This window comes from Rhinolophus sinicus, linkage group LG16 (assembly GCF_036562045.2).
Source record: "Rhinolophus sinicus isolate RSC01 linkage group LG16, ASM3656204v1, whole genome shotgun sequence".
Classification (NCBI taxonomy): Eukaryota; Metazoa; Chordata; class Mammalia; order Chiroptera; family Rhinolophidae; genus Rhinolophus; species Rhinolophus sinicus.
This window is the reverse complement of record NC_133765.1, coordinates 32603178-32628797: the sequence shown is the minus strand read 5'-3', so window position 1 is coordinate 32628797 and position 25620 is coordinate 32603178. Positions and strand designations below refer to the sequence as shown.

The 25620-nt window shown below is 49.2% G+C and overlaps 2 protein-coding genes across 6 annotated transcripts in view; one reads left to right on the top strand and one right to left on the bottom strand.

The window, feature by feature from the left end:
- The window catches only part of ACAD10 (acyl-CoA dehydrogenase family member 10), a 40791-nt gene extending 20482 nt beyond the window's left edge, over positions 1-20309 (top strand). For 4 of the 5 annotated variants that reach the window (XM_019733875.2, XM_019733873.2, XM_074321047.1 and 1 more), the window contains exons 10-21: positions 3508-3658; positions 5124-5269; positions 6403-6576; positions 9137-9537; positions 12956-13096; positions 13483-13620; positions 13735-13825; positions 14620-14778; positions 15423-15595; positions 17691-17834; positions 18861-18938; positions 19511-20309. In XM_019733875.2, coding sequence (XP_019589434.2) covers positions 3508-3658; positions 5124-5269; positions 6403-6576; positions 9137-9537; positions 12956-13096; positions 13483-13620; positions 13735-13825; positions 14620-14778; positions 15423-15595; positions 17691-17834; positions 18861-18938; positions 19511-19651 — 1937 coding nt within the window. In that variant the 3' untranslated portion in view covers positions 19652-20309. Of the gene's footprint in view, positions 1-3507; positions 3659-5123; positions 5270-6402; positions 6577-9136; positions 9538-12955; positions 13097-13482; positions 13621-13734; positions 13826-14619; positions 14779-15422; positions 15596-17690; positions 17835-18860; positions 18940-19510 lie in introns of those variants that run through there. The other variant, XR_002137526.2, reaches the window with a different exon arrangement.
- Positions 1-25620, bottom strand: part of TMEM116 (transmembrane protein 116) — a 197491-nt gene that overhangs the window by 11473 nt on the left and 160398 nt on the right. The window lies entirely within an intron of this gene.

Below are 25620 nucleotides of genomic sequence, written 5' to 3'. Positions count from 1 at the left end.
AAGGCTACACTGTGTCCAAAGTACATGAACTTCCTAACACACTTCTGCCGAGTTCCCTGACGTTCCCCACTCCAGAGGCACGTGACCTGAGTCCCCAAAACTAACAGTTTGAGACGCTTTCCTACAACGGAGCAGGCTGGCCAAATTCTTAATGCAAATTGAGGGGTCCTCACTGCCCCACCCCTGCCAAATAAAAGCAGATCTTTATCATCCCCCCATATTCTAACCTGCTGATCAGAGATACACACTCTGTGGAGGTTCCCCTCCATCTTGGTGGTCTTCGTGGGAAATACTAATACTAAAAATGCAGTCATAGTGTATCTGAAGTTCACATTTAGGTGGGTGTCCTGGATGTCATCTGGCAGGCCTAGTGACCAGTAAAAGGGCCAACAGGCAAGGACAACAGATGACGCCTATATTGATCCATTATTTCAGATGAAAAGAGTACTGGGCCAAAAGCCAGGTACTAATTTATGGCTGACCTTAGACAAGTCCCATTATAGTTTTCTCAATAGTAAAGGTTTGGTAAAAAAAAAAAAAAAAAAACAGCCCCGGCTCCCATATAGGGCTGATGTGAAAAGCTGATGAGCTGGTACCTATCCCAGTGCTCTGAATGAAGAGAAAGCCTTAGGCAGATGAAGTGATGGGCCCTGTGACCTCCCGCCATGGCCACGGAGAGAGAATCACTTATGGGAGTCTCTCCCGCTTGCTGTCTGAGTGAACCTTTGCCTTTTATTTTCAAAGTGGACTATTTTGCCGCTCTTTCCACTGACCTATTAGCACAGAGACAGAGCAGAAATCTGATGTGATTTCATGTGACCCAGGGCCAGCCTCCTGGGCCATGGACTGTGTTTTGAGCCTGAGAGCATAAAGCAGCTTCGTTGTATATCAGGTTCACTGATCTAGCTGCACGGGCATCAGATCGTCCTTTCCAAGAATCCTGCAATTGCTCAATTATGTCAGGAATCCATATTATGTCAGGAATCCCTGCTCGGCAGGGCATTGGCTCTATATATACAGAGCGTACCAAAAACATGTATACACATTTTAAGAAAGGAAAATTGTATTAAAATTGTAATACTCAATATATACCGATAACAAAAGATGAAGACCCGTCACGTTTGACTTCTGCAATTACAAGATGTGCTCAAAGTGGTTCCCATCAACGTCCAGACACTCTGATTACAGCGAACTACTGCTTGAGCAACGTTGACCAAAGTGTCCACTTGTATACCTTTTTTTGCCTATATATAGACATATGTGTATATAAATATAATATACATACACACAAATAGTGATATATGTGTGTGTGTGTGTGTATATATATATATATATATATCTCACTTTGTGTAAAAGGGGGTGTGTTTAAATATACTTAAATGTTTGTTTGCACAAGTGAAGAATATCTCCAAAAGGAAACCTAAGAAACTCATCACGTGGGTTGCCTTTGGGAAAAAACTGCTGAGTGGCTGGGCAGAGGGGTAGGAGAAAGACTTCGCTGCATTCCCTTTTACTTTACTTTCAATCCATGGGAATGTATTGTCTGTTCAAGAGAACACATTTAAATTCATTGAAGAAAAGAGCACACAAACATGATTTCTAATCAAAAGGAACTTTTGACAAAGATCCTTTAGGTAGAGTCTAATTATCACAAAGAACCTTTCCGCCAAGGCCCTGCAGGGAGCATAAATCCTCTTTTCTCATCCCAGAGGGTCAGGCTGGCCGATTCAGTGGCAGGAGGCCTGCTAGGGACCAGTGGCCAACAGAGCCAGAGACTTGGGGACAGCTGCCTCTGCTTCCCGTGAGAAGGGAATGTGAGCAGCACTGAGTTGGTGTGTATGGGGTGGGGGGGTCCCAAATCCACACAGGAGAGTTTCTTGAGGGGCTCCTTCCACAAAGGCTCCACTCCCATGTTTTTGTATTTGACTTATTATGATCATTTCAAACTTACAGATGTATGCACTAGTACAATGAATAACTATCTATGCCCACTACCAATTTTAACAATGGTGAACTTTTGCCATTTCGCTCCTCTCTCTCTTTATATGTGTGTATGTGTGTGTACGTGTAATTAACAAAGTTCATTCCTACAGACTTCAGTCTGCATTTCCTAAGAATAAGGACATTCCTCACTACCATCATCATTACCATTCCTCAGTACCATCACATTTACCGTTTTCCCAGAATGTTTAAAACCCAGTCCATAGTCACATGTCCTCATTATCCCCCTTACATCTTTTACAAATGAATTTTTTTTCTTCTTCCAAATCAGCATCAACCAAGGAACCTAGCACAGCACCCCCCATACCTGTTTTTTTCCCAGTGAATTTTTTAAGAAACCAAGTCAGTTGTCTTACAGATTTGTCTCGATTATTTCCTTATGGTTTCGTTTACTGCTGTCTTCTATTTCCTGTAATTCTGAAAACTGGAAGTTAGCCCTAAAGGTTTGATTTGTTTCGGGTGATAATCCTGGATTTTGATCTCCACGTCTCAGAGCCCAGCTGGACCCTCAGAAGGGCAGTGTCTGGATGCTCTGCGTGTGCAGTGGACGCCACAGAAGGAGCTTGGTCTCTCTGTCCTTGTCTTCAAACCCTCTGGGGACCATTTTTCTCTCAGATGAGGGTGAGGGCCTGGCTTAGAGCCAGGGACCTGACAGGTGGTTTATTATGAGTTATATTAATAGTGACAGTTAGTAATTGTCAATTGACAGTAACAGTGACATAATAATGGCTGCCATTCACTGAGCAGCCTTCTGTGCCAGCTCTGTATTTGGCGTGTCGTACACAGATTTTGTTTAGCCTTCACGACAGTCCTACAGAATTTAGATATCACTACACTCACACAGGAGAAGCAAGGGTGGCTCAGAGAGGTTAAATCAACTGAAGACCTTGACTGTGAGCCACGTTAACTCCAGAATCCCTTTCAGTGTCCAGTCCCAGAGGTAACGTGCAAGTTCCCAACTGTGGTATCTCTTGGATTTCTCAGCAAACGACTGAATAGCAGCAAGTACTCACATAATACTTACTACATGCCAGGAACAGTTCCAAGGGCTTTCCATACTTTAGCCTCCCAACAACTCTATGAGGACCATCTCATCAGTGAAGAAAAACTGAGGCCCATCCAGGTTAAGTGACATGTCTGAGATCACAGAATAAAGAATGGCAGAGCTGGGAGACGCAGGCGGTCCGGCCTCAGCGTCCATGCTCTTAGCCAACCACTGTTTAGCCATAAAGGGATTTCCTAACAGCTATTAGGAAGCTCATAGGACCGCAGAGAGGGCCAGGGATCAGGCCTGGAGGCCACGTGGCTGGGAACAATGCCCAGCTCACTGATCCAGCCAAGAGAAAACAGCCAGTGGCTTCCCCTTGGGGTGGCGGGAGCATCCTGTGGGAAATCTCCAGTCATAAGATGATGATGCCACAGAGCATTACAAAGGCTTTTACGGCACTGGTTAATTTTTGAAACCTTTGAAGGTTGTTGGAATGGCTCTAATCCTCTTTCTCTCAGGGGACTATATTCCACGTCAGGTGCAAACCTGGATTAAGCAGTATCGAGCCTCAGAAACGAGCACCATCCCGACGATGGAGAGGCTCATCGAATGGCTGCCGCTCCATCTTCCCAAGCAAGAGAAGACCACTGTGGTGCACGGGGACTTCAGGTAGACCCGAGGACGGGGGAATGTTTAGATGGGAAAAATGATGGGAAGGGCCTCTGAAGGGGAAATTAAGCAGCTGGTCTTGGCGCCATTTACAGTTGTGAGTTATTCCCATTACAAGATCTCCCTGTGCATGGCCTTTTAAGGCAGGGTTTCTCAGCCTTGGCACTATTGACATTTTGGGCCAGATTTTTCTTCTTTTTTAATTTTATTGGGTAACAGTGTGTCTTTTCCAGGATCCATCAGCTCCAAGTCAAGTCATTGTCCTTCAGTCTAGTTGTGGAGGGTGCAGCTCAGCTCCAAATCCAGTTGCTGTTTTCAGTCTAGTTGCAGGGGACGCAGCCCACCATCCCATGTGGGAATTGAACCGGCAACCTTGTTGTTGAGTGCTCACGCTCTAACCAACTGAGCCATCCGGCCGCCCCTCTGAAAGCTCAGTGGCTGCTCGTTGTCTTCAATCTAGTTGTGGAGGGTGCAGCTCACTGGCCAGTGTGGGAATCGAACCAGCAACCCTGTTGTTCAGAGCTTGCACTCTAACCAACCGCCCCAGACCAGATAATTCTTTATGATGGGGGGCTGTCCTGTGCAACCGGGGCGTTACTACCACCCATAGGTCTGATGGTACAAGCGTGTGCTTCAGTTATTACTACCGCATAAAAAAACCCTCAAAACTGTGTGGCTGGAAAAAATGACAGCAGTTATTTTGCTCCTAGATCTGCAGTCTGGGCTTAGGATATCTTGTGTCACCTGGGGTGGCTTCAGGCTGGGGGTTGGAGGGCTCACTCAGATGCCTGGCACTGGGCAGAGCAGACATGAACAGCTGGACTCCTTGGGCCACTCTCTGTCTCTTTGCGGCTTCTCACATGGTCTCCCCAGTATGGCAGCTTCTGGGTAGCTGGACTTCTTACCTAGAGGCTCATGGCTCCAAATGTGTGTGTTCCAAGAGCGGGGGCTGGGCGGGACCTGATCACCTTTTCGGACCTCGTCTTGGGAGTCACTCAGCATCACTTCCACCTGCATTATTTTGTTAGAAGCAAGTTGCTTCAAGAGGCGAAGAATCCAACTCTTTCTTTAGTGGCAGGAGCGTCAAAGAGTTTGCAGACCTGTTTTAAAACCATCACAGGGAAAAGCCCAGAGAGGGTAGCCATGTGGAGAGAATGCTGGTAGGCTAAAGCTGTGGCCCTTGGGAGAGGAATACAGCCAGCCCTCAGCTATCTGAGAGGGAGCTGGCAAATACATAACCCCTTCCCGTCTCCTGCTGGTGTCCCCATTGGCTGAGCCCCACTGAGCCAGAGGGCAAGGGAGCGAGCTGGTGGATGTAGCCCCTCCCTGCAGCCGAGGCTCCTGGGCACTGAGGGACCCGGAGGGTAGGAGTGCATTTGGAGGGGCAAACAGAAGATGCCCAACACAGGTACCCCCTAGTGGTCAGTTTTCATAGCCCTGTCTCGGCCTTCTGTTGTTTCTTCAGGCTGGACAACCTGCTGTTCCATCCAGAAAAGATGGAGGTGCTTGCTGTCCTTGATTGGGAACTGTCTACCTTAGGCGACCCCCTTGCGGATGTGGCCTCCAGCTGCCTGGCTCACTACCTGCCCCCCAGTTTTCCTGTACTTCGAGGTAGGGACTGCTGTGGGGGAGACGGAGGGACCTAGCTGGCTCCATTCTCAAAGCATTTGGGCAAACTCAGCGGAAGTAGCTGTGATTGGGCTGATGCATGAACTTGACGTCCTGGTGGTCTGGGTAGAAAATGCAGTTGGGGTGCACTCCTGTCGTAATGGGGGTAATTGGGTATAGCGAGTATTTTAAATGAGAAGGATGTGCATACAGGTACCTCATATGCTTCCACACAACTAATTTCTATTTAATTTTTTAAACTCACAGATACAGTTCTATTTTCAAAACTTTAGAGCCAACAGATAAAAAAGAAAAGTTAAAATCATCAATAGTCCCAGAGATCACTGGCGAACTTTTCATTCTGGTCATCTTTTTTTCTATGTGTATACATACATATATACATATATTATGTGTATACATTTGTTTTAATGAAACTGATTATACAATTTTATGACCTTTTTTTCACTTCATTATATACTTTGGACATGTTTTCTTGCCATTAAATATTTCTTCTACGGCATCATTTTAATGATGGCATAGGATTTTATGGTATAGAATTAATCAAGACATTTGGTTTGATTCCTATTTGGATATTTAATTTGTTTCAAATTTTTTATATATTACACCCCCCACCCTCACAAAAAAGGCAGTGAACACCTTTGTAGTAATGTATTTACCTATATATATATTAGCTATACTCCTAGGATAAGTTCCTAGGAATGGAATATATTACATGCTCCTAAATCATGAAAATATTACAAATGAAGCAAGTTGTCACTTTTTCATAATTTGGTGGGATCTGTCTCTCCATACTCTTCTTTGTCAAATGACTGGTCACAAATGATATGCATCCACCCTGAACTATGGTCCAGATGGAATTGGAGGCCCCTAGTTCCTTCCCTTCCTCTGCTCCCAATTTAGTCTGAAACTTGGAGGCACCGATTAGTGAATAATGGCTTCGTGCCTGGATCCCAGCCATGTGAGGGCGGAAGAGCCCTTGAAATAATCAGCTGACCCTTTGAACTAGCTATGGAGCCAACTTCCAGGGGAGGAAGTGATTTTCAGAATGTAAATACTGTGTGGCCACAGGGGCGTGTGGGAGTCACTGACTGCCCAGGGGGGCTCTGTCACCACAGGTTTGAGTGGCTATGATTTGACTCAGCTGGGTGTCCCTACTGCAGAGGACTATTTCGGGATGTACTGTCGTCACATGGGGATCGCTCCCCTCGAGAACTGGAACTTCTACATGGCTTTCTCCTTCTTCCGCATGGCTGCCATCCTACAGGGAGTCTATAAGCGCTCGCTCACAGGTAATGGGGTGGTCTCAGTTTCTCCCCCTGGAAACAAACCCACCTGTGGCCACAGGCTTCAGAGGCACGGGTTTGGCCAGAGTCTATAAGATTCAGTGAATTCAACCATTTGTCAGTAAGTATATATCATAGATTATAGTCTTTAAAATAGTTAAACTTTTTTAAATGATTAAGATAATGCATAAAACATTTTAAAGTAAAATCATACAGGATAAAAATTTAGGTACTGAAAAATACACGTAAGATGATCACATTTTTATAAAACTTGGAGAGAAGACAGATGTACAGAAAAAATTGGGTGGCCCAAGAAACTGTGAACAGTAGCATTTATGTTTGAGAAGTGGTGCTGAGAAGGAAGGAAATTGTTCTATATGATTGAATTTTTATCATGTCTGGTGTCTCCACGCTGTGTACGCTCCCAATCCGTTAGTCACTTAGTCGTCATCTCAGTAACCAGATTACTGTCAGGGTGTCACAGTGTTCAGGTAACCCTTATTTTACTTACTAATGGCCCCAAAGCGCAAGAGTAGTGATGCTGGCAATTCGGATCTGCCCAGAGAAGCCATAAAGTGCTTCCTTTAAGGAAAAGGTATGTATGTATGTATAGGAAAAAACAGTATATAGAGGGTTTGGTGCTATTCTGGAACATATCCGCTGTGGACAGGGGGTGCTATTATAAAAACATTCGATAAGGGGAAACAAAAAAACCCAACTATATGAACACCAAAATTAGTTCTGTACGTTTGTCTTCTCTAAACTCATTTCTCTGTTTGAACAGTTGAGATGTGTGGTATTTCCCTGGACAGTGGGTTTAGAGAAGGGGCACTTGGTTCAAAGGCATTCTCTGTATGGTGTCAATCACAGGAGACGTCACTTCCTCTTTAGATTTGCAGGAGGGGGATGGTGACCAGAGCCCAGGGACTGAGTTACAGTCTGTACCAGTCCCAGCCCACGTGTCACTGTCCTTTATCAATAAACTGGTGCCAAAGACTAGGCTTCCTGTAGATGGCTGCTGTTACCATAGAAAGGCAAAACTGCTTGTGACTGCAGCTTAGGAGGTGGTCTCTTCTGCGGTGACTACGTTTGGGAAAATACACCAGAACTGATAGTTTGAAATCAACCCAAGCCCCTACAAGTGATTGTCCAAGAGACAAAGAAAGCATTGCCCTGAGATCGAGATCCAATTAAAGCGAAGAACATTCGGAAAACATTTTGTACTCTCTGTTGTAGAAGAAAATCATTATGAGTAACAACGAGTTTCAGGGAGGTGTCTCCCTCATTGATGCGGCGTGTACAGTCTGAGTACTGAGGGGAAAGGTCGGCCCCCTCATGCTCGTCAGCCCTCACTATTATCAGTGACGCAGGGAAGGGCCTGCCTGGTCCCCAGGGTGCACCCTAGGGCTCGGATCCATCCCAGCACCTAGAAGGTGCTGAGTAGAGACTCGCTGAGGCCCAGAGGTCTGCATTGTCTGCTGTGTAGCAGGTGGATTTGGTGCCTGGTTTGTAAGGAATAGCAGAATATCTTTAACACCAAAACTGCATGAAAATGACTCTTGAGAAGCTGGCCATGGCAGAAGCCGGAAGAAAAACAGGCCTCTGTGAAGTTCCAAAGAGAATGGGGAAAACAGTCTTTTTAGAACACGATAATGCTAAAAATGATCCAAGAGAGCCTGCTGTAAAAAAAGCCCACCATAAGGAGACAGTGTACACACAGCCACATGGCTGGACCTCAGAAGTGGCAGGCTCGCTGAAAAGTCTACACACCCTGTGATGTATTTGTGACATTCCGGAAAACAAACTGTAGGAACAGAGATCAGTGTCCCCAGAGGCTGGGGAGAAGGGTTGGGTACAAAGGCACACTGGAGATTTGGGGATGGTGGGAGTATTGTGTACCTTAGTGGCGGTGGTGATTACCTGACCCACCTTGCAGAATTAGACACTTTAGAAAGAGGGTATACGTACACCATACCTAAATAAAAAAAATCCTTTCTGAAAAAGTCTTGAGCATATTAAAGAAAGCAAAAGAGAGAGTGAGAGCATGACTAGAGTGAGTTCTGTGATGCTGGTGATGGTGTCGACCTAACAAAATGGAGCCTAGAAACTGGCCATTATTCTAATCCTGTGTGAGCCTGTTTTGTCAGTTTCATAGCAGGGCCAGTGTAGGATAATGCAGGGCTGCCTGTTACCCACTGGGGACAGCAGAAGTAATTTGGGGGTGTTACTGATTTAATTTAGTTTCTTTAGGAAAAGAGGTCAAGAGCAGGCCAACTGAGTTCCACTTCTGGCTCCCAGCCCACTGATGTAAGCTCAGGCACGTCTCCTCCATCTCTGACTTAAATCCTTACCCTAAAGTGGGGATTAAAGCAGTCATGCTGCTTAGGGAGTTCAGTGAGCTCTGAGGACACACATAAAGCGGTACGCTCGCTAACACCATGTCTGGTCCATGGCAGATACTCAGCAAGTGGTAGTAGCTGCTGATATAATAACAATATTATCATGTGTTAGCATTATGGCTAAGGGCAGTTTAGGAGTAATCACGATTTTCTTTGCTTCTGCTCAGGGCAGGCAAGCTTGGCAACCACTGAACAAAATGGAAAGCTGACTGAATTTATGTCCAATCTGGCATGGGACTTTGCAGTCAAAGAAGGGTTCCGGATTTTCAAAGAGATGCCAGCCACAAAACCATTAACGAGGTCCTACCACACATGGGCCGGTCCACAGTCTCTGCTGAACCGCCCAGGAACCAGGAGTTATATAAGCCTTCCAGAATCTTCCCCAGCTCATGCCCCAAAGGGAGCTCTGGTTATCTCTCCAGAGGGCCTTTCCCCACCAGTCAGGGAGCTGTACCAGCGGTTGGGGCAGTTTATGGAGCGACATGTGTATCCTGCTGAGCCAGAGCTGCGGAGTCATCAGGCCTCAGCTGAGAGATGGACCCCTTCCCCACTGGTTGAAGAGCTCAAGGTAAAGTGGCCTTTTGAGAGTCGGTGAGACCTCATTAAGGTGGTAGCACCTCAGCTGCCCTGGGCACACCTGCTCCCTCCAGGTAGTGAAGAGACAGGAGAGCTGAGCTGAATTACCTTTGCTTTCCACCATCACTGGGAATTCCTTGCTGTGGTTTATAACCATATTGGGGCAGGTGGGCCCAATATGCAGATTTGAATTATGTACATTTGAAACAGTATGATATTAAATACATCAGTTAATAAAGTCTGTCTTTAAAGAACCCATAATGTCAAAGCTAAAGGGCCACATCAGTTGTAAACTGTGTGCTGTTTTTGCATGACGACACCACTTTAGTTCTTGACACGGTTAGTCTTGGCCTGTCTTAGTTTTTAAGTTATTTGAGGTCTTCAGAAGCACATATTTTGCCTATAATACAACCATCACCTACTTTTAAAAAAAGTAGCATCATCACTTTTTTCTAGTTAAAAACCAAATTGCAAAATTAACCAAAGCTCAACCGTGACAAAAGTACGTAACATAGAAAGAAAGCGTTCTCTACAATTCTCCACCCTTTGTGGTAACCACCGTGAACAATGTGGTACTTAGGCTGCCAGCTTCTTCTTTCAGTTCTATACTAACATATGTGATTATCCCTATGTTGTAATGGATCACCCTGCTTGCTCATTCGAATCTCCTGCTTGCTCATTGAACTTAATGACATGTCACCTTCCCCTGCCAGCACACCGAGAGATCGACCTCTGAAGGGTTCTGCAGTGGGTGCACCATGATTTATTTGCCCTCCCCCAGCTGAGGGACACTGGGTGTCTCAGTCACAGGCTAGGTAAAAGACCCAGAAGCCACCTCTGGGTCACCTGAGGAGCCAAGGCCGTCAGCTAGCTGCTGCCATGGACAGGGGGGCCGAAGACCCAGCATTAGAAGACAGCAGATGCTGCCACAGGAAGGCAGGCTGCAGGGAGCAGGGCCAAGGCTACCACACGAGCTGCCAGCTAGGAGGTCTCCCCTGGATGCCTCCTCAGGATTTGGCGTTTGAGGTGGGAATTTTCAGGTGGCCAGGTGTAGGTCCCATGGCTTTGGTGCCAGGAAGCAGGGAGGAGGGCGTATCTGGCCCCCTTCATCTTCGGCAGTGGGAGACTCGGCCTTGACCCCAACAAAATGTATACAGTGAGGGAGTCCCCCAGAATGAGAACAGGGTTTGGATCCTGGTGCGTTGAATGCTCTCATCTGTTTCTGTGTACGCTTATTGTTTCCACAGGATAAACTTTGAAGTAAAACTACTGGTCCAAGAATGAGACCACTTAGAGTTTTAATAAATATTGCCAAATTTTCATTCAGAAGGTTTTACCGACCTACACTGCCATCATTAACGTGTGAGATGCCTGTTCCCCACCTGCTGGCCCCCACATTTATCCTCGCACATCTGGTATAAGCACAGAGGCATTGGAAAAGCAAACACTCATGCAGCAGACACCCCCAGACTCTACATCAGATGCCTAGGAGAAACCTAGCTTAGTGAACATTCTGCTTCTCGTTACAGTGGAATAGGAGCATCTGGTAACTAGGATTTTGGGGTGAAGTGGTGAAATTGTAGCCCCTGGCTTTTATCCAGTGTCATTACTACCCATAAATGAAAAGTATTTGGCCATTTGCAATGCATTTCATACATCCTGTGAAGGAAGCATTATTCACCTCGATTTAAACGTTAGGAAACGGATTTGTCCAGGGAGACAGCTAGAAAGAATAAGCACCTGGATTCAAAGCCAGAACCTCTGGGCTCAAATTCTGTGGGTCCCCCGACCCCCAACTACAAGATAATTATATTCATTTCCTCATTGTACCTCTTCTCAGAACTCCCTTGCTTCCTACATCTCCCTTCCCATTCTACTTTATTTGTTCCAACTAACCTGCCCTTCTCCTTGGCCACTGCACTCTGAGCTAATTAGCTTTGCCCAGAATACAAGGCAAGTCATGTACTGATTCTAGCAGAACATGTCATTGAGACCGGGCCCAATATAAACGTCCACAATCAGGCCAGCTGGCTCCTCCCAGCAAGAAGAAGTGATGGTAATTACATCCATAATGACTAATTAGCGCAGCCTGCCAGCTTCAGTGTCAGGCACTTTATGTGTTATCTCATTTAATCCTCACAACACCCAGGGAGGTGGGTGCTGGGGCCGTTGGTGAGTTTGGGCTGCCTGGTGTCCATTCCCCTCTCTCTTGGTAGCAGTACCCCACTTTCATTTGGGGGCATTCCCTCCCCGCTTCGGCTGTATGCAAGACTGTCAGTCAAGGGGCCAGCCCAGCCACCCCCAGCCAAGAAGTGAGCATGTGAGCCAAGTGGTGCCAGCCAGTCGCTTCCTGGAATTGGGAGAGTGAACAGTGTTTTCAGGATAGAAAACAATTGGCACTCACTCATTCCACAGCGGGAGCCCTGCAGGATGGCTGAGCATCCTGGCCTATCATGATCCTGTAGGCTCCCTGGGTCACTGTCCAATTCTGAGCCTTGTTCTCTAATCTGAGCTCCTGAGAACGTTCCCATTTGGTTCCTGTTTTCCTTTCGTTAGCCACAGTCTGTTGGTATTGCTACAGTTCGGTAATCCTGACCGATAGGGTGGGTGGGTGGTCACACCCCATTTCACAGATGGGGAAACTGAAACATGCAGATTCAGTGTCTTGGCCAAGGTCTCCCAGCCAGGGGTGGCAGGGCTGGGTCCAACTGAAGGCCTGAGCTCCTGACCCCAGGCAAGACTTCCTTGTTACCTACCATGTTTCCCCGAAAATAAGATCTACCCAGAAAATAAGCCCTAGCATGATTTTTCAGGAAGACATCCCCTGAACGTAAGCCCTAATGCGTCTTTTGGAGCAAACCTTAATAGAAGACCTGGTTTTATTTTTGGGGAAACATGGTAGGCAGGCGCTACCTTCAGAAATCCGGGGTTACTTGTCTTGGGAGCGATGTGCCTCTTAAAGGAAGCTGGTTCGGGCCCTCTCCTTATGCACCGTGTCAGGGCCGCTGAGGCTGCAGCCATGTGTAATTCGCCCTGTCACGCGAAATAAAGGATCCTCCAGTCTCTGTGCTCACGGAGAGTGTTCTCCGAAGATTCATTATTATACTAACAATGCTGACTGCGATGGAGGTGAGGTACGTGGGGTGTCTAGTTAGTGAACAGTGTTTTCAGGCTAGAGAACAGCTGGCCCTCCCTCACTCCACAGCAGGGGATGTCTGCTGCCATCCTGGCCTCCCGGTGCTGACGCCACCCCACATCCAGCCTGCTGGTGCGGACTTGCGTCGTTTTTGGCGCACACTTCATCTTTGGCTGCCTACCCTCTTCTCTCTAATCCCTTTCATTAATTTCCACAGGCCACAATAACATGACAGCACCCACTGTACTTCCCTGACTGACTTTTCCCGTGTTAGGAGAAAGCCAAGGCCGAAGGACTTTGGAACCTCTTCTTGCCCTTGGAGGCTGATCCCGAGAGAAAATATGGAGCAGGACTGACCAACGTGGAGTATGCGCATCTGTGTGAACGCATGGGCACGTCTCTGTATGCCCCTGAGGTACCTTCTCTAAAGCTGTCCTCTGAGTGTGAGGCTGTCCTCGTCCTCCATAAGAACCAGTCCCGCTCCCGCACTGGCAGGGTTTCCTCCACCGGGCGCTGGACTCAGGGGCACTGCCACAACCAAAAACTTCTAACGAGGGAGGACAGCTACTGGCGGGTGGCTGGAGGCAGAGCAGGAAAGCAGCTCAGGGTGGGAGTCTCCGGGGGAGATGGGAGCCATCCGGGCTTCATGGGCTCTGAAACACTGCATTCGGATGCTTTGCATTGCTCTGGGGAGAGAACAAACTCTCACGAGGGTGACAGAGGACCCTGGTTCCCGCTTCCTGGGTATTTGAAGTTTTAAATATGGACATGGGAGTCACTTACGATTTTTTTCCTTTTCAGATATTTAACTGTTCTGCTCCAGACACAGGGAACATGGAGCTTCTGGTGCGCTATGGCACCGAGGAGCAGAAGGCCCGCTGGCTGGTGCCGCTGCTGGAGGGGAAGGCCCGCTCCTGTTTTGCCATGACGGAGCCCCAGGTACCACACCCAGGGCTTTCTTATCAGGCCAGACCCTTGCCCGGTGCAACGTGGTCTCTACCGTCCAGGGGACGCGGGGCCCTGGCCATCTCAGCAGCATGTGCTTTCACTTAGGTTGCCTCATCAGACGCCACCAACATTGAGTCTTCCATCAGAGAGGAGGATAACTTCTATGTCATAAATGGTCACAAGTGGTGGATTTCAGGTATTTGGCCTGAAATTCTTTTTTCAATTACACATCAGTGGGTCTATGTTGATAAGCGTGTCACTCTCTGCCCTTGGAATTTATGGTAGGGGTGGCTTCTTTGCCAGTTGATGCAAAAGAGATTCTGTGCTCCCAGCAGAGGCAGCAAACCCTAGGGGAACCAAAGGTTCCATGTGGGTCACCAATGACCACACATGTGACAGTTCTAGGAATTTCACTGTCTCCCCACTCTCTTCGTTTACCTTGGGCATCTCCCTTTAGAAAGGCAGACGGTCACTTCCTCAGTGGCGTCTCCCTATGTGAGATCAGGGGACTACATCAGAAGGCTTAGTGACAACCTGCTGTTCATCACGCGTTGTCTGCGGGGCCCGCTGTAAGAGCTGTGTGGATCTCGCCTCGCTGAGTCCCCACACCTCCCCAGAAGGTACATATTAGTATCCTCATATCACAGAGGAGGAAACTAGGTCAGAGAAGTGACTGAAGGTACTGCGCCGCCCCGCAGCCCCAAGCAAGAATGGGGATCCCGAAGGAAGGGTTTGCCTGTTTCTGAAGCCCGTGCCCGAAGCCATTATGTGTACACCGCCTATGGGAACAGCAGACCGCCTGCTGGTGAGGCAGTAGCAGTTGTCCGTCTCTTGTCTTTATATTTTCTACTCCACATGGCACTTTAAGAAAAAAAGTGTTCAAGAGCTGCTCGCTGGCTTCGGCTTTCCTGGTCCAGGACTGCGTCTGCAAAGAGATGTGATGGCCCTGGCGTCAGATGATGGGGGTCTGTCTCTCTCCTTTCCTTGCAGGCATCCTGGATCCTCGCTGCCAGCTCTGTGTGTTTATGGGAAAAACAGACCCACATGCCCCACGCCACCAGCAGCAGTCCGTGCTCTTGGTTCCCATGGACTCCCCGGGGATAAAAGTCATCCGGCCTCTGACGGTATATGGGCTGGAGGACGCACCAGGTTAGCCCCGAGCCACTCCTGTGTGTGGGTCTGAGCCTGGGACACACTCAGCACGCAACACCTCTCAGGGCAGGATGACCTTTGGAGGGCCACATGCTTTTGCATTTCATTTCCATCCGTGAAGATCAACCACATTTCAGACAGGCATTTATACTTTGTTTTTTCTCTTCTAAACTCAGAAGATAAGCCAGAATCTGTGAGATAAGAAGGCCACACAGGACAGTAGCAGGAAGTACATTCCAAACCTGCTCTTCTAGAGCCCGATGGACAGCTGAGCAGCAGGAGGCCTGGAGGTCCTCACAGGGCGTCTTCTGGCTGCGGACAGCATTCACAGGTGGACTTTCAGTGTGTCCACAGGATCACATCGTTAGCGTCGCATATTACTAGGCAGTTTCAGTTTTTGGTAGAGTCATTATGTTTTGGAGGGGGAATGGCAAACTATTCATTTGACATTGTAAATCACTGATTTATTTTCTATCTTTGATAGTTTCCTTCCTGCCCTCCCCGCCAACTATGTCCTAGTTAGAAGGTTGAATAAAAGGCAGGAATATTGCCTGCAGGTGACCTGAACTGAGGCAAGGGATAAACACACCCCAGGAAACGGGTGGGTGAATCGCTTAGGAGGCAACGTTTGGGTCTTTCAGGTGGCCACGGTGAAGTCCTGTTTGAGCAGGTGCGCGTGCCCAAGGAGAACATGGTCCTGGGCCCCGGCCGTGGCTTTGAGATCGCCCAGGGCCGACTGGGTCCTGGCAGGATCCACCACTGCATGCGGCTGGTCGGGTACTCGGAGAGGGCCCTGGCGCTCATGAAGGCCCGTGTGAGTGCTTCCCTGTCTGCCCGGCTCTGACCCAGAGCCGCTTGTATGCTTCGCTATCAGACCTCAGATCCTAGCTGTTCTGAGAGCCAACTTAGCAGGTGAAGCAAGGTGTTCTTGCTCAGAAGCTGTGTCCCTGTCTTTGCTTTGCATCTGCTACTTTGCTCAGGTTAGAAGTTCAGAATAGAACCGGCCTCACTCTGTCGAGGTGACCAGGGGAAAAAGGCTGGGCTCTGCGGCAGCAGAGAGCAGGGGTCCAAGGTCCAAAGGGTCACCAGCTGCCGAGGACCATTACTGCTACTAATCCATCTTTAAAAATCAGATACCAGGAAAAACCTGCGTTGTGGCTTTTGTCCCTGGGGTTCCAGAATCTGGCCCTGAGTATGTCCAGAAAACTTTATTCTGCTGTAACCTCACAGGTTGAAAGCCCAAGCAAGGGAGAGCTATTGCTGGGAACAATCATTCAAATCATTGGTATCGATTTCACAAAGATGACACAAATCCTTGAGACCAAATCAGTGTCTCACAGGAAACTACAAAGAACATGGGCCAATGCATTTGGATTACTGAGCAAATCTTTTGTGATTTACAACCATGTGTTTGTGTGTGTGTGTGTGTGTGTGTGTGTGTGTGTGTGTGAGAGAGAGAGAGAGAGAGAGAGAGAGAGAGAAGGAGAGAGAGAGATGTTACAGTCTTTTGAATTGAGGCTGATCAGTTATTTTTGGGGGCTCAGTGTGGTACTTCAGCCCCGTCCTACTCTGCAACTCGGACCGGTCTTCCCGCATTGCAGTCTGACTGTATGTGTCACACGTCTTCAGGAGGGGCAGAGCGCTGACACAGCAGCTCCACTCATAGGACTTGGTCACAAGGGAGTAATTAGGAGTCTACAAAAGATTTGATCGGAGGAGGTTCACTGTAGTACTGATTATAATAGCAAAGTGTTGGGAACAACCAACGTGTAAGGCTAATAATCAGAGCCTGGTCAGATAAACCTGGTACAGGCGTGCAGTGAAATTCCAAAATGATGCTGGAGGAATCTATGTCTTAACACAGACGGATGATCACTGTTTACTCTGAAAAGAGAAAAAGAGGCTACAAAACAGTATGTGGAGTATGACTCCATTTTTATAAAAACTGCATGTGTATGTAGATACATGTAAAAATTCTAGAAAGATAGCCAGCAGATATCTTCTGTAAGTAACTAGAGATGGGATTCTAGGTGTTTCTAGTTTTTTTGTCTGAAAATTTATACTTTTTCTGCCATGAGATATACAGAGGGTGCCCCAAAAATGTACACACATTTTAAGAAAGGAAAACTATTAAAATTGTAATGCTCGATATATACCAATAACAAAAGATGAATACACATCACGTGACTTCTGTAATGACAAGAGTTGTTCAGAGTGGTTACCATCGGCACCCAGACACTTCTGATGACGGCGAACTACTGCTTGAGCAACGTTGACCAGTGTCCACTTGTTTACATTTTTTTAGCACCCCCGGTAATTACTTGTGTAGTAATTTTTAGTTAAAACTAAAGGAGAAAACAAAACTAAAAAATCTGAAACAAAACAAGTGAAAAAAAGAATCCCTTACAATCTTTTCTGATGGCTCATGACTTTCAAAGACACTAGAATGCCTGTTGCAGTAACAGCTGCCCACAATAGGGCTCTGGCACCCAGACTTTGCTCCCTAGGGCGCCCGGGGGGGTGTAAGGCCAGGCCTCGGCAGCAGAGGGCGCCCTCTCCCCGCCTGTGTGACACGCCCGCAGTCACTGTGTAATTCCGAGTTGCCCTGGGTGAGATGCTGGCTTAGACCTAAAAGGACTGTTCCTGCCTGGCAGCCCAGAGGGAGCTCAACTGCGGGAGAGAAGGGATTCCTGGAAGTACTCAGCGCAGCCACCACGCTGACCATCTCTGCAGTGCACTGAGTATCTGTGTCTGGACCTCTGTCTCCCTGGAAATCACTGGCAACCCCGTAGATGCTGGCACATTCCTGCTTCCACTCCCTGCCCTCTCCTGCTCTCTCCTGTGTGGCTCCACCTACCTCCTCTGCAGGACACCAGCCCATGTCTAAGCCATGTCTCCCGTGTCCACAGGTGAAGTCCCGTGTGGCCTTCGGGAAGCCCCTGGTAGAGCAGGGCACGCTCCTGGCGGATATCGCCCAGTCGCGCGTGGAGATTGAGCAGGCCCGGCTGTTGGTGCTGAAAGCTGCCCACCTCATGGACGTGGCAGGAAATAAGGTAGGAGGCCAAGGGGCCTCACAGATGGCCGGTGCTGAGGTCGCCTGAGGGAATCCCTCCCGGGAATCTACACTGACCCTTCCCCATTCAGCACGGAGAAAGAGCTTGGTTTCTTGACATTAATAACTTTGCTTCAACAGTAACTTTGCTGGAACTATTTGGGCAGCTTTTCAAAAATGGAAAAGGCACACCAAAAGAGGACTGAACTCTGTTTTACTGACCTGGTGAACTTCTGGGTGCAAGACAGTGGGCCTGACAGGGTCACACAGCCCCCTGGCCTCAGCCCTGCCTGCGCCTGGACTACCAGGCCCCGTAGTTTGCAAACTAAGACGCAGCACAGGGGTTCGCCAAGAGCGGCTTTGTTTTCCAGCGTGACGATCCTCCTCCTCAAACAGCTCTTTCTGAGTGCCTCAGGTGGCCAGCCTGGCACGATGCCCTGCTGACCCATCTTCTCCAGCCTCCACGGAGCAGCCTTCACCCCTTAGCCAAGAGGCTTCAGTAATGGGCGGGAGGGGTGACCCAGGCTCTAATTCCCGGTTCCTTGGCTCTAGTACCAGACATCGAGGCTCTCGGGGGTCCTGGCTTCAATGCCCCAACCCAGGGCAGATTCTTGCAGCGTGGTTCTCCAGAGTCCTGGCTGGTCTTGGTCCGCTGTTGGGCTGGAGATGGAGGAGCTGGTTGTGACTGTGATCGAAGCACAAGCCACACCCCACTCTGCCTTCTGTGTGTGCTGGCGATGCCCCCATCATCTGGGAAGATGTCTGTATGCCTGAGTCTGTCCCTTGACCAGGCACTTGCCCACACCTCATCACATCCCTAGTCACCATGATTGCACCCGCCATGCCCCAGGGGCTGGGCACATGCCGAGCACCAGTCAGGGGCTGCCTCACGGAGCTTGTGGTCCAGCAGGACCTCAGGTCTCTCTTCTGAGCCCTTGTTTCTGCTTCTCCAGTGAAACTGATTATTCTTCCAAGTGTTCTGCCCTCGGGTGTGCTCCCCTAACATCGTCTCTTCCTCTTCTCACAGGCTGCAGCTTTAGATATTGCCATGATTAAAATGGTGGCCCCATCCCTGGCCTCCCGAGTGATTGATCGTGCCATTCAGGTGAGCACAGACTGGACGGCTGCTTCTCTGACATTTCCAACACATGCAGAACTCCCTCGCCTTCAGCCGCTCGACCTGTAAGCTCTGACAGCCACCCTTTGTCACCCTCTCACCACGCATGTCATTTCCCTGTTCCTCCTCGGGACAACCCTACAGGGAGTTCCTCCTCGGGACAACCCTACAGGGAAGGCCACGTTCCTACTCCCACTGTGAATGTGAGGGAACAGGCACAGAAAAGTGGAGTGACTTGTCCAAGGTCATTCAGCTTGCAGGTAGCCAATCTCGGATTTATGGGAACTTGGTCCCTACTATACCGGAGCCCCACCTCCTAACCGTGTGGGGCACCTCCTCCCCAAATCTTAACACCTGGCCCAACACAGAGATTTCTCGGTGGCAGAAGTCACCTAGCAGAGTCACCCCAGCCGAAGTCTTCCAGAACACTAGTCATCACACGGGTCGGGGCCGCCCTGGGAGGACAGCTGTCAGACAGCTGCCATTCCGCAGGCCCTCGTGCCCGGGCCCTCACAGATGAGGGCTCACCCAGCCTCCTCCCCTCTCGCCCTGTCTGCCAGGCCTTCGGAGCAGCAGGGCTGAGCAGTGACTACCCGCTGGCCCAGTTCTTTGCCTGGGCCAGAGCGCTGCGCTTTGCCGACGGCCCTGACGAGGTGCACCGGGCGGCGGTGGCCAAGATGGAGTTGAAGCGCCACGTTTAGAGCATAAGGACTGGGAGCCAGCAGGCTGTGCCAGGCCCGTGCCACCCAACACGCTGCATGATGCACTTCAAGAGGCCTGGTATGTGTGATTCTTCGCCCCGCCCGGCAGCTCTACCCTGGGACGATCACCGTGCACACAACCTTCTGGGTCCCCACAGGAGACATTTCTGGGAGAAGCCTTGCGTTTGCTGTGTCAGGCAAGGAGGACGGGGCTGAGCTGAGGGCTGAGCAGGTTTCGGGACAGAGCCCGGAAAGCTGCTCTCCTTCCGTCTCAGTGGGGGGGGGGGGCAGCCCACGCCCCCTCTCCCTCTGGCTGTGGGAATCTGAACAAGTATTAGCAGCCCAGCTAGGAGCTAGGTGCTCCCTATAGGGGGGCTTCCTGCTCTGTGGGGCTCCCCAGCAAGCCAAGGGGCAGCCACAAGGGGCTGCATCTAAAGATCTAGGCTGAGGGCTCCTGGGAAAATGGAACCGGAAGCGTGAAGCCACTGCCATCTGCTCTTCTTCGCTTGAATGTCCACGACACAGAACACTAATTAAGATGCTATTTTGGAAAGGGGCTTTGGGAACACAAAGGACTAAGAAAAGACATCTCAGAGTCTTTGGGAATGTCTCCGTCATACAGAAGGAACGCAGAATAAAGTCCACACTTCAGTCCCTCTGTCTCGTGCCACAGTTGCCTCCTGACGTGTGTGTTTACATGGGACCCTGTCCAGTGCAACAGCCCATACCTGCGAGGGCACAGATGCTGTGACCCCTGGTTGGTCCCTAATCGGCTGTCTCACCACTGCTCAAGAGAATGTCACCAACAGACTACGGCTTTCTGGTGTATGAGGGCCCCTGCCACCTCCACACTCCTCCATCTGCTCTGTAGTCCGATGTGGGGGAGGGACGGGTGGTAGACAAGACGCCATTACAACGCAGAGAGCTGTGTCCTCCTCTGGGAGGGGAGGGGAAATGAGTCCTTCGAGAAATGGGGACCCCGTGAGCCAGGCGGCATGCCACCAGCGGTTGGGACTCAGTCTGCTAATCTCATAATTCACGATGTGGCCAACAAGATGGGCAGGGACTGTCCCCTCATCTGCTGCATTGCAGACCTGACCTCAAGGGAACTGCTTTGCCTGAAACAGTGCCCACTTGCTGCAGCCGGGCCATGCACCCTCGTGGTACCGTATAGTCCTGAGGGGCTTGTGAAAGGGCTCCCCAGCTCTTCTCACCCCAGCGTCGGGGAGGCAGGCCCTCTTCAGCCACACTGCCCATTGCTCACAGAAGGTAACGTTAAATTCAAACCCCAACACTAACTGCTGTCACAACACCAGCCACACTGGCAAACAACCTTTGGCAGAATCTGTCAGGGTTCGAGCAGCCAAAGCCCCGGCTTCAGGCCTCAGGAGGGAGGGGGTGGTTTTTAAAAAGAAAGTGCCTTGGCCAGTGGCCTGACATCACATGACCCTCAGAATTCCTCTTGTGTCCTCTGAGGTTAACTTTGTTTAACTAGTTCACAAGCTTGTGCAGCTGCAAGGATGAAAATAGTCGAACTGCGAGGCGATCCCATGTCTTCCTCAGAGACTCTGCTGCAAAGGTGGGAGGCACTCGGCAGCATGGTGAGCGCTGCCTGCAGAATGTGATGTCACTGAGATGCGGCCTCCACGGCCCCCCCTCCAGGGTCTCCAGTTCTGTTCAGTCATTCCACTCTCAACTGACCCCCAGCTCTAGGCCTGGCACCGTTCTTGGCCCTGGGGGATGTGCAGGAAAACAGGCAAAGCTGCAATTCTCAGGGAGTTCACATCCCGAGTGAGGGAGGGCAGTGAGTGCCGAGCCCGAGGTGTGCTAGGCATTGCTGGGGGTTTGGGGAGCGGGGCGGGGAGGGGGAGGGCGCTCTCCAGAAGAAGCATTTGAGCCAGATCTGCATGATAAGAACAGGCAAGGGTGCTCCAGAGGAAGGAGCAGCAAATGCCGAGGCCGGGGGAGGGGAGGGAGGTGGCCCATGTCTCTGGGTTGAGGAGCAGGAAGAGGGCCAGTAGTGTGGGGTGTTGATCAAGAGTTTGGTGTTGACTCGCCATGTGCCAAAATAGTTTAGGTAGTGGGGTGACAGCACTTGATTTGAGTTTTGAAAAGATCCTTCTGCTCTACAAAGTTTACCAGGACAAAGAAAGAATAAAGGTGGATTAGAGCTGGTTCAAAGTTCCCTTACATTGCTGAAGGCTCCAAGAGAACCAACCATAAAATTAAAGAAAGAAAAAAAAGGAAAGGAAAAAAAAAGGAACTGGATCAGGGCTTTAAGATATCAACAAAGGAATCAAAGAATAAAGGAAATCTAACCTGGTCCTAATCTGATTTTTTTCCCCACCTTCAGCAAACAATTGCCACTTCTGGGTGGCCAAACAGTTAAGTAATGTAGTGATGCCCTCGGCATTGTGCTTCTGGGGAATGGAAGTCAGCGTGTGGTTGTGGGTACATGCTTGGCGGTGCGTAAGCTTGGTTTGGTAATGATTGTGCCCGACCAGTTTTATTTGTGGAACACTTAGCATCTTGCCACCATCCCTGTACGTGGTTGGACCTGCCTTCTTATTAGCTGTCTTGGGGAAGGGAACCAAATGTGATCATAACATACGAATGATTTTTTTCTCACAGCAATATTCTATCCCAAAGCAACTGAACATACATTCCTCACTGTTCTCTTAGCAAACATCGGGGGCTAGATTTCTGTGCGGCTGAGCCTTCCTCAGTCAGTCACAGGTGCACAGGCTTCCACCAAGGATACCAACTGTGGTGGGGGCTTTCATCCCTTCCTGCTCTCCCTCCTCATTCCCCATGCAGCAAATTGTGGTCTTGGCATCCCCAAGCTGCCTGTGCGCCCCCAAGCCCTGATTTCAGATACTGTCAGATAATTCCAGAATACCCCTATAGAGGCAGAAAGAAAGAGACTGAATTCCACCTTCAGTTGGAACTGCCCCTGGGTGGGGCCCCTAAAGACAGCAGCTGGGATGCTGCTGAAAGAACAGGCTCTGGTGTTCTCCGCCACATATGCCCATCTCAGAACCCCCCGTGCTTGCCTAGAGATGGCCCCTGCCTGTCACCACCCAGACCTTCAGAGTTTCCCAGGGACGCCTTGAGGATGCCACGGCCGAGTTGCAGCTTGCCTGTCTGCAGCCGCAGCGACATGTGGCCCAGGCCCCGGGCGGAGGCATTGATTATCATCCCTGAGACATCTGGGTCCATAGCTATACTGCCCTCCATGGTGCGATGTGGCTGCAGACTTCCCCTCCATGGACCTCAGCAATTGTGAGTGTCAGAGCAGTCAGACGGAGGAGTCCCAGGTTCCAGCAACCTGGGGCCCAAACCTGTGACCGTCTGTTGGACAAGTACTCTGGGAGCAGTTTCTTTTCATCGAGATGGCTGAGTAGAGAAATGGCTTCAAGGGGATTCATGATCATATCAGCGTTAGATAGATAACCACCAGATAACATAGCAGTAAAGACAGTCAAAGATAAAGACATACTACTAAGCAGTAAGAACAGACAGTAATCAGCGATGTGCTACTGCAACAGGGAAGATGACCCAGTGTGAACTGACCGCCACTGCCACTTGTACAGGGACATTTCAGAGGGAGAACGAGAGAGCAGGGAGGGTGAATGGTGGGGGCTGCGCAGGGACTTTCCTGCTAAATTTATCAAAAGCAGGATGCAGGGGCAGTCCGTGTGAATCCATCTGGCTTGCTACCTGGCTCTTATGAAGTTAGGCTCCTCGCCTCCCACAGAGACAGGGAGGCAGGGTCTGACCTGCAGGTGTTGGCTGGAACAAACAGCAACTTCCTCTGGTAGCTCTGAGTTTTCTCAGGCAGGCACTTTCACCAGGGTCAGGTCATTCTAGGGAGGCGGCCTTGAGCTGTTAGAAACTATGTTAGTGTTTGTTTAAGTCTGTTATTGTAGTGGGGGTGGACTAAATAATTTGTGCTGAGAGTCTGCAGTTTCTACAGGCCAAGATTAAAGCCTAGTCAACAAGGAAGCTTCGAGAAGCCTAACTAGTTTGGTCAAAGAGAGAGCTTCTGGATTCAAGGATTTGAATCCTGGCTCCATGACAGATTCGCTGGGTGACGATGGGAAGCGATTTTGCATCTTGTGGAGCTGGTTTTCTCATTTAGAAAATGGGGAGAACAGCACTCCCCTTCCATGATTGTTGGACGATTAAATGAGATGACTTACGGCTTATAAGAAGCCAGTAGGACATGCCAGGTTTTCACAAGTGCCTGGGGTTCGCAGCGGGCTAAAGAGGAGATACAAGCCTGTGGGGGCTTCAATCAGGGCCTAGGACCCGCTGGGACCAGCTAACCTTCTCACACTGTAATGTGCAAAGCAATTAACCTGGGGGTACTAGACTTATTGGGGTGATCACGTTATAAGGTACATAAATGTCTAATCACTATGTTGTACATCTGAAACTAATATAATATTGTTTGTCAACTGCAATTGGAAAATAAATTAATTTTAAAAAGTTAACCTGGGGATCTGATTAAATGCAGAGTGTGATTCAGTAGGTGTGCCTTTCTAACAGGCGCACAACCAATGCTGCTTGCTTGGGGACCCCACTGGGGAAGGAAGGATGAGGAGAATGGCCAGACTCCCCACACTGGATTGCCCAGGAGTGGGGCAGCACCACCTGGATGGCATCATAGCGAGTGGGTACTTAGAAATACCAAGTGCCAAGAACTGTACCCACCGTATTTCCCCGAAAATAAGACCTAACCGACCATCAGCTCTAATGCATCTTTTGGAGCAAAAATTAATATAAGACCCGGTCTAATATAATATAATAAATATAATATAATACCAGGTTTTATATTAATTTTTACTCCAAAAGGCACATTAGATCTGATGGTCCAGCTAGTCTTATTTTCGGGGAAACACGGTGTTATTTTGAACCTTTCTAACAATTGGCAGATGCTTTTTTTCTGCGCATTTTAGAGGCAAGGAGATTGAGGTTCAAAAAGGTTGCATGACTTGCCTGAGATCACAACGCCAATCAATGAATTCAAACCTAAATTCAGAGACTGTGAGCTCTTTCCACTCTGAGGCTCAAGTTTTTAGGATCTCTAAGGGGCTTCCCAGAGGTGCTGGCTGCCTCACCGGGAAAAGGAGGAGGGAAAAAAATCCCACCTAGCCAAGGAGAGCTGTCCTGCCATGAATAAAGTACGTGGGTTCTTCCTGATGACTATTTCCAAAGCCAGGTCATCTCAGGAACACCTTCTCACTGCCTCCGGGGCGGTGTCTGCCCTGGGGGCCTGGCTGTTTGTGCGCTGTGGTGAGCCAGCTGTCTGTCCCACATTTCTGTGTGTGCGCAAATGTGGAGGGCAGCCTGGCACAGTGCTGGACCACATTTTTCCTCCTGATTCTAAGGGAGAATGTCTTCCTGCTTAAATGCTGCTTTGAATTGCCCTTCTAACATCCATTGTTTGGAAAAAGAAAAACAAAAGAACAAAAAACGCTTCCATTTGACATAATCAGTGTCCCAGAACGGGACTAAATAAATATCTAAAATCTCACCATTCGGTGACCTTGAAGGACACCTCAGTTACCACCTTTTTTAGAGAGCAGGTGAAAGTAGGTTTTTTTCAACCTGAAAACACTCAGTTGGGCCCTAACAATGGCATTGTTTTGGAGTATTTTCAAAGCTAAGAACATGTATGTTTTCCTAGAGGAGTGAAGTGACTGTTTCTTATCAACTGGGTGCCTCCACCAGGACCTCAGAGCTGTGAGAAGGTACCATTTAGCCACGTCGAAGCGTCTCCCCTATGCAGCAGCCTCAAAAGAAGGTATATTCCGCTTGCTTAGTTTCTTCCCCTGCTCACTCTTCTGCCCTCTAAGGATATTTCACTTTGGTCACTGTCAATTCTGGCAATGAGTCCACAGACAAGAGGCAGTGGTGAATGATAAAGTTGGACCTAGAGAAAAAGATTTCTTAAAAATCTGAAC